Here is a 13,521-nt window from a genome sequence, read left to right on the forward strand (position 1 = left end):
TCATCCTTCAGCCTTTCTTTGTGTTTTTGTTTGCTTCTTTGTTTTGAGATGGAGTCTGGCTCTGTCTTCCAGACTGGAGTGTAGTGGCTCCATCTCAGCTCACTGCAACCTCCACCTCCTGGGTTCAAGCGATTCTCCTGGCTCAGCCTCCCAAGTAGCTGGGATTACAGGTGTGTGCCACCACATCTGGCTAATTTTTGTATTTTTAGTAGAGATGGGGTTTCACCATGTTGACCAGGATGGTCTCGAACTCCAGACTTCAGGTGATCCACCTGCCTCAGGCTCCCAAAGTGCTGGGATTACAGCCATCAGCCACCATGCCTGGCCCACAACAAAGTATTAACAAGTGATTTTTCTCTGAGTGATTGGAGTCAGACTGTAATTTATTTAGAAATTTTTTATAATAAACTTTATTGCTTTTGTAATCAGGAAAAAATAATTTTTCACAAATAAGAAAGAAAAAAATAATGCCAAATATGGACAATAGCCCTATATCTGGGATCCAATAAGAAAGGCTGATACCTGTAAGATAAGTGGCTGCTAAAGCAAAATACACAGGTGCCTTAGCCTGAGGATATCTCTGTTTTTCCAGTTTCTCTGTAATAATTTGAGTTCCTACAAAACAACCTGCAACCTCAGTAGACAAACAAACCAAAACCCAACTTAGGAATACATTATTGTAACAAATGGTGGAGTTTCAACCAATCACAGGCAGCCCAAATGATCAGACCATGCCTAAAAAAGGCAAATGCCCTATTGTAACTAATCATGTTATTTCTATACTTTGCTTCCATGTTCAGCTATTAAAGCTCACTGGCCATGCCATGCAGCAGAGCTCTTTGAACCTCTTCTGGTTTTGAGGGTTGCCCAATTCATGAGTTGTTCTTTGCTCAAATAAACTCTGTTGAATTTTTTTGTCTAAAAGTGTCCAAGGCCAGGCGCCATGGCTCACACCTATAATCCTAGCACTTTGCGAGACCAAGGCGGGTGGATCACTTGAGCCCAGGAGCTTGACACCAGCCTGAGTAACATGGCAAAACCCCGTCTCTACCAAAAATACAAAAATTAGCCAGGCGTGGTGGTGTGTGCCTGTAATCCCAGCTTCTCAGGAGGGTGAGGCAGGAGAATCACTTGAACCCGGGACGGGAAGGTTGCAGTGAGCTGAGATTGCGCCACTGCACTCCAGCCTGGGTGACAGAGTGAGACCCTGTCTCAAATAAATACATTACGTAACGTAACGTAACATAACATAACATAAATAAAAGTGGCCAAGACACAGGCAGAAGAAAGAGGCAAATGAGCCAGAAAAGGAGCTGCACAGTCATGCAGCCTCAGGAGAGGCCAACTGAGAACCACATGGGCTCTTCCCCACTACTTCCTCATGGCTTCCTTTGCACATAGAGCAGCAAAGCTTGTGCGGGGTCAAGTCTGGGCCTGAGAGAGGAGCTTCTATCCTCCAGTGCCTTTTCTGTTCATTCATCTGTTACTATCCAGGGATAAACCTTGATCTGTTAGCACTGGGTTACTGTGGGTAGGATGCCAAGCCCTCCTCGTTTCTCTCATTTGAACATGTTTGCCATGGTTTGTTTATTCTAATATCATCCAGAGAAGCAGAAGGGAAGCCACATGAAATGCAGAGTCCATGTTTTTGTCCTTCTCCCCAGCTGAGCTCTTTTTCTAGACTACCAACAACAGGAAGAAATTTAATTCTAGGTGAAAATTTAGAAAACAATTTTAATTCTAGGCAAAAATATAACCAGGCCCTACCTGAGCCCCACAACCTGCTGACTGCTAGTTATACACAGGTGAATAAGGCACAGTTTGTATCCTGGAAGAACTGATTGTCTCATGAAGAAGATAATGAATAGTGAGGTAAATGAGGCAAGAACCAAAACAGTGCTGGAAGGAGAGGATAAATGCTAGAGGAGCCCAGAAGAAGAATAAATATATTGGCCTGACACCTCATGTGGGCCAAACACTGAGTGGATCCAAGGAGAAGATTGTCCCAAGGAGAAGAGAAGTTGTCAAACAAGGGGTTATACGGTGAGTTGGACGTATCTATGACTTCTCCCTTCTTCCTTCCATCCCTTCCTCCCTCTGCACTTTCTTCCTTTCTTTCTTAACAGTTAATTGATATATAGTTCCCACATCATCTGATAATTTGTCCATTTAAAGTGCACAAATCAACAGCTTTAATGACTTTTTTCATAATGCCAATAGCTCAAGTAAAATCTTAACTACCTGAGGGACAGGTTCTTAGAGTGTAGGTGGCCTAGATCACTTATCTTTATTTTTATTCATTCTTGCTATCATCATCTCACACTTTTTCTTTTCTTTTCCTTTTTCTTTTTTTTTTTTTTGGAGACAGGGTCTTGTTCTGTCCTGTCACCTAAGCTGGAGGGCAATGGTGCAAGCCTGGTTCACTGTAGCTTCAACCTTCTGAACTCAAGCAATCCTCCTTCCTCAGCCTCCCAAGTAGCTACAACTACAGGCATGTGCCACTAGACCCAGCTAATTTTTGAAATTTTTTGTAGAGACAGGGTCTTACTACGTTGCCCAGGCTGCTCTTGAATGCCTGGGCTCAATCGATCCTCCTGACTCAGGCTTTCAAAGTGTGGGGAGTACAGGTGTGAGGCACTGTGCCCAGCCTTATAGGCCACTTCTAATTACAAAATTGTTTAATATTTTGAGGATGACAAAGTTCGATACTCTCTTTTTTTGTTTTTTTTGTTTTGTTTTGAGATGAGATCTCACTATGTTGCCAGGCTGGTCTCGAACTCTTAGGCTTAAACAATCTTCCTCAGACTCCCAAATAGCTTGGACTCCCAAATAGCTGGGACTACAGGTATGTATCACCTCCCCCAGCTCAGAGTATTTTTGCTTAAAAGTAGTTTTCCCGTTTGAGAGGCAGGCAGTTTAAAATAAACAGAGAACAGATCACTATAGCACACAGTGGCCTAACCCTGAGACCAAATTCTGCTGCAAACTGTGAATGGTAACTTCAAAATGGAGTCTTTTGAATTCAATTACACAAAAATCATTTTTTAAAAACATTTTTTAAATCTTGCTTTTTTTCTGTTTTTTATTTTTTAGGTTAGTCAAGTGAAGCAGTGGGAATGGAGAAGGAACAAAGAAATCTGTAACTGGTTGTGATTAATTAGGTGCAAACACCACTCAGAACAGCCAGAAATTATTTTAATCAAAAAGTAATCATTCGTTTGTATGAATCCATTCATTTGCCACTTCCTGAAGGAGAAACAAAGGGCATGTTGTTGGGCTTAGCAATATTTGGCAAGATATTTATGAATCAAGGGTATGCCAAAATCAGATGAGGCTGGCCATGGTGGCTTATGCCTATAATCCCAACATTTGGGAGGCCAAGGTGGGAGGATGGCTTGAGCCCAGGAGTTTGAGACCAGCCTGGGCAACATAGTGAGACCCTGTCTCTAGAATTTTTTTTTTAATCAGATAAATGGTTTCACTAGAATCAGAGGTTCCCTAAAACCAATATATGGCCCAACAGTACAGAATCACTTAAGGAGCTACTGGCTGGGTTTGGTGGCTCACACCTGTAATCCCAGCACTTTGGGAGGCCAAGGCCGGTGGACTACCTGAGGTCTGGAGCTCAAGACCAGCCTGGCCAACATGGTGAAACCCTCTCTCTAGCAAAAGTACAAATATTAGCTGGGCGTGGTGGCACGTGCCTGTAGTCCCAGCTACTTGGGAGGCTGAGGCAGGATAATGGCTTGAACCCAGGAGGTGGAGGTTCAAGCCGAGATCGCGCCACTACACTCCAGCATGGGTGACAGAGCAAGACTCCATTTCAAAAATAAAAAAAAACCAAGAAGCAAACAAACAAACAAAACCCCAGAAAAGTAGGACCCATGTATATGAACATCTGGTATCTAATGATGCGACTTATCAAAATGATGGTACTTTAAAATAGTATACTTCCTCAGCCGGGCACAATGGCTCATGCCTGTAATCCCAGCGCTTTGGGAGGCCGAGATGAGTGGATCGCTTGAGGTCAGGAGTTCAAGACCAGCCTGGCCAACAAAGTGATATCTTGTGTCTACTAAAAAATACAAAAATTAGTTAGGCATGGTGGCACATGCCTGTAATCCCAGCTACTTGGGAGGCTGAGGCAGGAGAATCACTTGAACCTGGGAGGCAGAAGTTGCAGTGAGCCGAGATTTCGCCATTGCACTCCAGCCTTGGTGACAGAGCAAGATTCTGGTTTTTGTTTTTTGTTTTTTTCTTAAAGTATATATTTTCTCACTCCTTTTTTTTTTTTTTTTTTTAAATAGATGGGATCTCACCCTGTCACCCAGCAGGCTGGAGTGCAATGGTATGATCATGGCTCATTGCAGCCTTGAACTCCTGGGCTCAAGCCATCCTCCCACTTCTGAGTAGCTGGGACAGGTGCATGCCCCTGTACCCAGCCTCTCCCTATTCTTAAGAGCTTGTTTGAATGTTCTATCAGAATAGCATGGCTACTCGTACACTCTTACCCAAGAATAACCCTCCTCTGTCAGGAAAGGTCACCGTCTTTGACTGAGTGCAAAGACAGGAACATGCATGGAGCAGTGAAAAAGGAAAGGGACACCCATCTAGCCAGCCAGATCAGCCAAATCAAACTGGCAATCAGTGGTGTCACCGATGCCACAGCCGGATCTCCCTCACAGCCCACACTACTCTTTAAGTGGAAAAATACAGGGAAAAACACAAAATTTACCCCATCTCACACCATACACATACCTAACTTAAAAATCAATGAAAGATTAAACTATATTAAAACTATAAAAATACTAAGAGATAATAGAGGAGATTATTTCAGATTATCTTTAATGTTGGGGGTAGGAAAGTCTTTCCTAAATAAAACTCAAAACTCAGAAGCTATAAAGAGAAAATTTGAATTTTCTGTCTGATGAAAGATGTTACAAGCAAAGTTAAAATATAATTCACAGATAGGGAAAAATGTTTGCAGTATATGTGACAGATACATAATCCCTATCATATATAAAGCACTCCCACAAATTAATAAGAAATAGATTATTCAATTTTTTTTCCTTTTGTTTTTTGAGATGGAGTTTCACTCTAGTTGCCCAGGCTGGAATGCAATGGTGCAACCTCGGCTCACCGCAGACTCTGCCTCCCGGGTTCAAGCGATTCTCCTGCCTCAGCCTCCTGAGTAGCTGGGATTACAAGCATGTGCCACCATGCCCAGCTAATTTTGTATTTTTAGCGGAGACAGGGTTTCTCCACGTTGATCAGGCTGGTTTCGAACTCCCGACCTCAGGTGATCCACCTGGTTACAAGAGCGAAACTCTGTCTCCAAAAAAAAAGGAGAGAGAGAGAGAATGAAAGCCCCGAGTGGGAGAATACAGCCATGCATCACTTATGACGGGGATATGCTCTGGGAAATATGTGTGTCGTTGGGCAATTTTGTCATTGTGTGAACATCGTAGAGTGCACTTGCATTACCCCAGATTGTATAGCCTACTACACACCTAAACATAGCTAAACATAAAAGATACAGTAAAAATAAGCTATAAAAGTTTAAAAATCATACACCTTTACAGGGCACTTAGCATGAATGGAACCTGTGGGACTGGAAGTTGCTCTGAGTGAGTCAGTGAGTGGTGAGTGAATATGAAGGCCTAGGACATTACTGTGCACTACTATAGACTTTATAAACACTGTACACTTAGGCTACACTAAATGTGTTTTTAAAATTTCTTTCTTCAATAGTAAATTAACCTTAGCTTACAGTAATTTTTAATTAATTAAGTAATTATTTTAGAGATAAGATCTTGCTCATCATAGGTCACTGCAGATTCGGACTCCAGGCCTCAAGCGATTCTTCTACCTCAGCCTCTTGAGTAGCTGGGATTGCAGGTATGAGCCACCAAGCCTGGCTTGTAACTTTTTTACTTTATAAATTTGTAAATTTTTCTTTATAAAATTTTTTATTTTTAACAACTTTTTTGACTCTTTTGTAATAACACTTAGCTTAATACACAAACACATTATACAGCTGTACAAAAATATTTTCTTTTTAAAAAAATTATCTCAAATTCTGTTATTCTTTTTTCTTTTTTTATGTCTTTGGTGCTTGAATCAGAACAAAAATATTTGCTTTATATCTTTATTCTACAAGCTTTTTTTCTCTTAAATTTTTTTTTTTTACTTTCTAAACTTTTTTGTTAAAAACTAAGACACAAACACACACATTAGCCTAGGCCTACACAGGGTCAGGATTATCAATATCATCATCTTCCACCTCCACACTTTGTCCCCCTGGAAAGTGGGACAAAGGTTTTCAGAGGCAAAAACAAGTACAGAGCTCTTATCACCTGTGATAACAATGCTTTCTTCCGGAATATCTCCTGAAGGACCTGCCTGAGGCTGTTTTACAGTTAACTTTTTTCTTTTTTAATAAGTAGAAGGAGTCAACTCTAAAATAATGGAAAAAAAGGTGTAGTATAATAAATATGTAATCCAGTAACACAGTTTTCTGTTATCAAGCATTATGTACTACAACTTATAATTGTGTGTGCTATATATATATATATATATATATTTGTGTGTGTGTGTGCGTGCGTGTGAAGAAGTCTCACTCCGTCACCCAAACTGGTGTACAGTGGCACGATCTTGGCTCACTGCAACCTCCGCCTCCCAGGTTCAGGCAATTCTCCTGCCTCAGCCTCCTGAGTAGCTGGGATACAGGCACCTGCCACCACACCCAACTAATCTTTGTATTTTTAGTAGAGGCAGGGGTTTCCCCATGTTGGTCAGGCTGGTCTCGAACTCCTGATCTCGTGATCCTCCCACCTCAGCCTCCCAAAGTGCTGGGTTTACAGGCGTGAGCCACCACACCCGGTCTGTTTGTGCTATGCTTTTATGCAACTGGCAGTGCGGTAGGTTTTTCTTATACCAGCATCACCACAAATGTGAAGAATGCATTGCACTATCACTAGACGATAGGAATTTTTCAACTCCATTATAATTCTATGGACCATGGTATATGCCATCATTGATCAAAATGTCGTTATGTGGTGCGCGACTGTATTTGCAATGCATGTATTTGAAAGTGGACTTGTGCTCAGAATTTGCAAAGAACTACAAATCAGTGAGATAAAAAAGACAACGTGATTTTTTTAAATGGGGGAAAACCTTGAACTGTCACGTCACAAAATAATACATCCAAATGGCCAATAAACGTATTTTAAAATATTCAACCAGTTATTAGGGGAATTCATGTTGATAACAAAAGAGATAAAGCCACATGCTCACCAGAATGGCTAAAGTTACTAAGAATAACAATAGCAAGTATTGATGAAGAAACCCTTGATACATTGCTGGTGAGGGTATAAAATGGTACAATCATATCATTTTGAAAATCAGATCGGCAATATCTACTAAAGCTAATACTCTGAAATTCTACTCCTAGGTAAATACTTAACAGAGAGGGCACAACTGTGTACTAGTAATGTACTAGAAGTTTCATAACAACAATATTCATAATAGACCAGATCTGAAAACTCAAATGTCCACCAACAGTGGAAATGAATAAATACACTGTGGATTATACATATAATGAAAATTCCGCAGGAATAAAAATGAATGAACTCATGCTAAATGAAGCAATAAGGATGAATCAAAAGCAGCCAAATACAAAGGCATGTGAATTGTAGGATTCCATGTATATGAACCTCAAAACGGCAAAACTAATATGGTGTGAAAGGTCAGATGGTGGTAACCTTTCAGGAGGAGGCTGTGGGAGGTACTGAGGAAGGTATGAAGGAGGCTGTTGAGGTGCTGTTTGTCATGTTCGGTTCCTTAATTTTGGTGGTGGTTTCATGGGAACATTCACTCATTGAACTGTTATATCAGCAGTTATAATTAATGTTCCTTTTCTGTGTCCATGTTATCCTTCTTTTTCTATTTTTATTTTATTTTTTGTAGAGACAGGTCTCACTATGTTGCCCAAGCTGGACTCAAACTCCTGGCCTCAAGCCATCCTCCCACCTCAACCTCCTAAAGTCCTGGGATTACAGGTGTGAGCCACTGTGCCAGGCCTATGTTTCAACATAAAGGCTTATTAAAAAGAATTCATATGTGCTGACATGGAAAGATGTTTGTAAAACATTAAGTAAAAAATGGCAGACTATCAGAAAATGTCATCCAGCAATTTTTCACTCAACTCATCAGAAGATTCTGATGAATTGTCAAGTTTGGGAGCCTCTGGACTATATCCAAGATTCTGTGATCCATGTATTCACTCGATCCAATATGTTTGGAGAGTCTGCATTGGCCTGGGCACCTCAGCAGGACAAGGAGTACAAAGTGAAACTGACTGAAATCCTTGGATTTTCAGGATAGGAGATAATAAGCATAGATAACTTTGAAACTCTGTTTCAAGGCAGAAAATGATTAGCCTCACAGGGCAGAAACAACTAAACAAAGAGGAATAAGGAAGTTGTTTGGGAAAACATATCTAAAAAACATCTCTGGGAGCTGCATTGAACTGTGCCTCCTTAGCTGCTATCTCTGTCACAAATCTGGCCCCTGAGCATGTGAGGGACCAGATGTTGGCATCTGGCTCCACTTAATTGCCTGGGTGAGCTCTGTAATAGATAAATTGCAGCGAAGCTTTACACGCAACTTTCAGGACATTTCTTGAGAATCCCTGACGTTGGCAACTTTCTCCTTGACTCTCAACCCACACAGAAACTTCTTTATCACTGACTTTCATCACCTCATCAGTTTCTTTTCATGTACACTTTTTTTTCTTTCCCAGTGACTAAGGAAAATACAGACTGTTTTCGCTCACCTGTGTCCTAGATTGACTTTTCCCCTTTAAAGGCTGGTACTCCTCTCCTCAGTAGAGACCTATGTAAAACTTTCTACAACCATCCTGATTCACCCAGCCTCTTCCCTGTGCAATTGAATGTGTGCCAAGACTCTAGCCGTCAGTCAGTGCCTGTTTAATCTTTTCTTGGAAATGTCTGTTGCTGAAGTTTTCTCACCTTCTGCTTGGTCATGTCTAAGAGACCCACAGAGTATCTGTCACAGTTGAGGAAAGCACGGACTGTGTACAGGGCTTTGTGGAACTGTCGTTCGATGTCCGTAAGTTCTTCAAAGACTTTGCTCCCAGACCACAGCAGTATCTGAAAAAATACGGAAATATATTCATAGATTTTGAGGTGCAAAGTAGTAGCTCACTTAGCTGGAGAATAACAAAAATTTTGTGAAGTTCTGTAGAGTTTATTTCACTTAATCTTCACAATAATCCGGAGAAATAGACAGGTTAACTATCCCCCATTTTCACTTTTAGATTTTTTTAAAGTTTATTTATTTATTTATTTATTTATTTTTTAGGGACAGTCTTACTCTGTCATCCAGGCTGGAGTACAGTAGTACAATCGTAGCTCACTGTAACCTCCAACTCTCAGGCTCAGGCAATTCTCCCATCTCAGCCTCCCTAGTATCTGGGACTACAGGTGCACACAGATAATCTTTAAATTTTTTGTAGAAATGAGTTTTCACTTCTGGCCTCAAGCAATCCTCCTACCTCAGCTTCCCAAAGTTCTGGGATTATAGGCATGAACCACCTTACCCAGCCCATTATCATGCCTTTTTTTTTTTTTTTAACATTTTTATTTTAAAAATAGAGATGGGGATTTCACTATGTTGCCCCAGCTGGTCTCGAACTTCAGGGCTCAAGCAATCTTCCTGCCTTGGCCTCCCAAAGTGCTGGAACTACAGGCATGAGCCATCATGCCCAGTCCAATTATCTTCCATTTGTAGATAAAGAAACTGAGGCCAGAGAGATGAAGTAACTGGCTGCTTTACATTGGGTCCAACTCTTTGCCTTTCATTTATCTCACAGGTTTTTAATAAAAATAATAAGGAACTTCAATGGAGCACTATTGCCCTATATGCATTATCTCATTTACTATTAATGGCAACCTTTGGAGGGTGGCACCACAATCATCCCTATTTTTCAAATGGGGAGACTGAAGCATAGAAAGATTAAGTGACTCATTTAGGGTCTTAGAGCTAGTCAGTGGTTGAGCAGGGATTCAGATCAAAGCCATCTGACTTGAAGCTTGTGCATATAACCACTCTGGTATACAGCTTTACAAACAGCCACTACCTTGTAACACTCGTGATGCTGGCCAGAGATTGTATAATGCTTCCCAGGCACCTTCATTCCCATCTGCCTGCCAGTCCTGACCACATCAATGCTTCAGGGAAAGGACGTGTCAAGTCCACTCCTTGGGCCCAAGCCCCTTACCTGGCCACGTCGAGTTTCACAGTTGTGCAGGTAACTCAGGTGGTATACTTTCATGATTAGATTTGCAAAATTGAGGTACTTGAGAAGAATCTAAAAATCAAACAGCACGTGGGCAGGCAGATGAGAAGAAGAAATCCATCCTCTGGTTACTTTTACCAGCAGCAAATATCTGAATATTTTCAAAGCTTCATCAGAGACAATTTGGGCAGATGGATCCTAGAATGCAGACTCATAAGATGTTGCACGAGTGTAAAACTCACCGAATGTAGAATGTTGATGTTGATGGGAGTGTACTCATGAAAAATAGCTACTATTTATTGATAAGTTCCCTATGAGGTTGATACTGAAAAATTATCCACATTTTAGAAATAAGAAAACCAAAGTTCAAAGAAGTTAAATAACTTGCACAATGCAAACAGCTAGATATTGGCAGAGACAGAACAAATACCCCTCTATTCCTGACTCCAAAGCCCAATGTATTAACTATTATTTTATCCTGCCTCCCTCAGAGAACATCAGGTGAATTCCCTGTCTTACAGATGGGGAAACTGAGGCCAGGCCAAACAGCAAATTTCAGGGGACTTCATAGGCTAGGAAAATGTGCTAGTATGGCTATCCTTAGTCTCTAAAGCATTCTTACCTCTTCATCTCTCTTGGTGAAGTAGGATCCATCCACTTTATTCACAGCCATGATTATGGCCACCACATCCTTCCCATTCATTATAGGGGAAGCCAAGATGTTCTTCGTCTTGTACTCTGTGAGGATGTCCACAAAATCACAGAAATGTTCATCCTAAAGGAAGGCAGAGATAAGCACGGACAGGCAAATGAAGAGCAAGAACAATGGAATAGCCCAAAGCCCCTGTTGACAAGGGAATGAAGGTGCTTCCATCTATTCCTCTTCAACAGGGGCAGGGCAATAAGAGACGATATCTGTCATGGAAGCTTCCAAAATCCAGTAGAAGAAGAAAGTCTGAGATGCCATCCACTGAGGGCTGTGGAGGAGATGTGTGCAAAGCAGTGTTAGTGCCAGGGACGGGAGTGGGGGACCGACTTTGCCTGGAGAAGGAGGGTTAGAGAAGGCTTTCTTGAGGTGATTACAATTAAGCCCAGAATAAAAACCCAGGGGAGAGCTAAGAGGAAGCCGGGGAAAGACTTCAGAAAGTACAATGACAGTTGCTAGCAGGCAGTGTGCATGGCATTTTAGCTGCATCATCTTACTTTTATCTTCACAATAAGCTATGAGATAAGTACCGTTAGTAGCCCATCTTACAGAAGGGGGATCTGTAACTCAAGAAGGTTAATGTCATGTGTGTAGAATGTGTGCGTGTGTGTATGTGTAACTCCAGAACCTGCCCTCAGCCCTGCTGCCTCTTAGAGAAGCCTGGATAGGGTTAGACTTGGGCCCAGGTCATTGAACAAAAGAATTTGTTATTTTCAGCTTTTTAAACAATCCAGTTTTAGCACCACACAGCCAGTTCAGTGGATATCCCCATTCTACAAGTCTTAGTAGAAGCCCCACTATGTGTCAAGCCTTATGTCAAGCAATGGGGATATGGGTGACTAAGGTTCAGGACAGCTCACAGAAAAATCAATAATAGTAATATAGGTCACAAGGGATTGGCTTGAAGCTCTGGGTGTATAGAGGAGCACACACCTCCATAACCCTCCCCTAATGCAGCCCAGAGAAGCCAGTAGAGGCTGTGGTAGACTATGTGGTCAGGATGAAAAGACAGAGCTTGAATTGTTCTCTTAAATTTACAAGAATCCACCTTTCTGTTTATTGGTAGCACTGTGAGGTTTTTGGACTGTCAACATTGCTTGGGACGCAGGCCAGCCCAAACCTGCACAGCTCATGTTGTTCTGAGTGGAAATGTATTTCATAGAGCCAATTCACAGAAGTTCTCTAAAACTAAGTCTGGGCCGGGTGTGGTGGTTTACACCTATAATCTCACACTTTGGAAGGCCAAGGTGGGAGTATTGCTTGAGTTCAGTAGTCCAAGACCAGCCTGGGCAACATAGCAATGTCTTGTATCTACTAAAACTCAAAAAATTTAGTCAGATGTGGTGACATGGGCCTGTAGTTCCAGCTACTCAGGAAGCTGAGGCAGGAGGATTGCTTGAGCCCAGGAGTTGGAGGCTGCAGTGAGCTGTGATTGTACCATTGCACTTTACCCTGGGTGGCAGAGCAAGACCCTGTCTCTAAAAAACGAAAGAAGGAAGGAAGGAAAGAAGGAAGGGAGGAAGGAAGGAAGGAAGGAAAGAAGGAAGGAAGGAAGGAAGGAAAGAAGGAAGGAAGGAAAGAAGGAAGGAAGGAAGGAAGGAAGGAAGGAAGGAAGGAAGGAAGGAAGGAAGGAAGGAAGGAAAGAAGGAAGGAAGGAAAGAAGGAAGGAAGGAAGGAAGGAAGGAAGGAAAGAAGGACGGAAGGAAGGAATTCAGAGCATAATGCTCTGCATCTATAGATTTCCTCTAGTTGGAATGGGATTAAATAAATAGTCAACGGCATTATTATCAGTGAAGCTGTTTCAAACCAGGTGAAGGGTAAAGGAATTAAGAGAAGCTTATAGTGCTGCAGGTGAATTAACATTTGAGGATTAAGCAAAATCTCTAAAAAGGCATTAGTCAAGAAGTGATGAGTTCCTGAGCACATGTCTAGGTGGGGTATGCTCAGATTCATTTCATGAAGTCATTTTACTTTCCCAACGTTCACTTCTATCAGGAAAAACAAATACTTGGGGCCTCACCTGCATCCAAGGCAGATGCTACTAAATCCACCAGAAAGTTCATTCCCACTGGGTCCTCAGTCCTGGAACTCCCCTCATGAGTACTTCAACTGCCAATTGACTGGCAATTACATGATCATTGTCATCCTTATATATTTAGCATATAAAGTGTTCTAAACAACCGTGTCACAGAACCTCAGATTATCAAATGCAGAGGAGACTTAGAAGCCATTTAGCTCAAACTATTAAAAGTTTGCACCTACCTATATTTATTTTAAAGCCCAGAATCAGAGGCTGAGCTAGGGAAAGCCCAAAGTGATACATCCATTCAGTTAGCATGATCAGAGTGCCTTCTATATGCTAGGCACTCTTCCAGACCCTGAAACTACAGCAATGAACAAGAAGAATGAGTTTCTTGCCCTGGTTAAGCTTACATTCAAATGGGGAGACCAAAAAAAAAGCAAGTAAACAACTAGGCATTCTTCCTGCAGCTTG

The 13,521-nt window shown here is 41.6% G+C and overlaps 1 protein-coding gene across 2 annotated transcripts in view; it reads right to left on the reverse strand.

Moving 5' to 3' along the window:
- PDE6A (phosphodiesterase 6A, cGMP-specific, rod, alpha) overlaps window positions 1-13,521 on the reverse strand; it is a 92,416-nt gene that overhangs the window by 71,506 nt on the left and 7,389 nt on the right. The window contains exons 2-4 of one of the 2 annotated variants that reach the window (XM_011931538.1): window positions 10,944-11,096; window positions 10,304-10,393; window positions 9,033-9,173 (exon numbers count right to left, since the gene is read on the reverse strand). In XM_011931538.1, coding sequence (XP_011786928.1) covers window positions 9,033-9,173; window positions 10,304-10,393; window positions 10,944-11,096 — 384 coding nt within the window. The remainder of the gene's footprint in view (window positions 1-9,032; window positions 9,174-10,303; window positions 10,394-10,943; window positions 11,097-13,521) is intronic. The other variant, XM_011931539.1, reaches the window with a different exon arrangement.

This window comes from Colobus angolensis, unplaced genomic scaffold (assembly GCF_000951035.1).
Source record: "Colobus angolensis palliatus isolate OR3802 unplaced genomic scaffold, Cang.pa_1.0 Scaffold90, whole genome shotgun sequence".
Lineage (NCBI taxonomy): Eukaryota > Metazoa > Chordata > Mammalia > Primates > Cercopithecidae > Colobus > Colobus angolensis.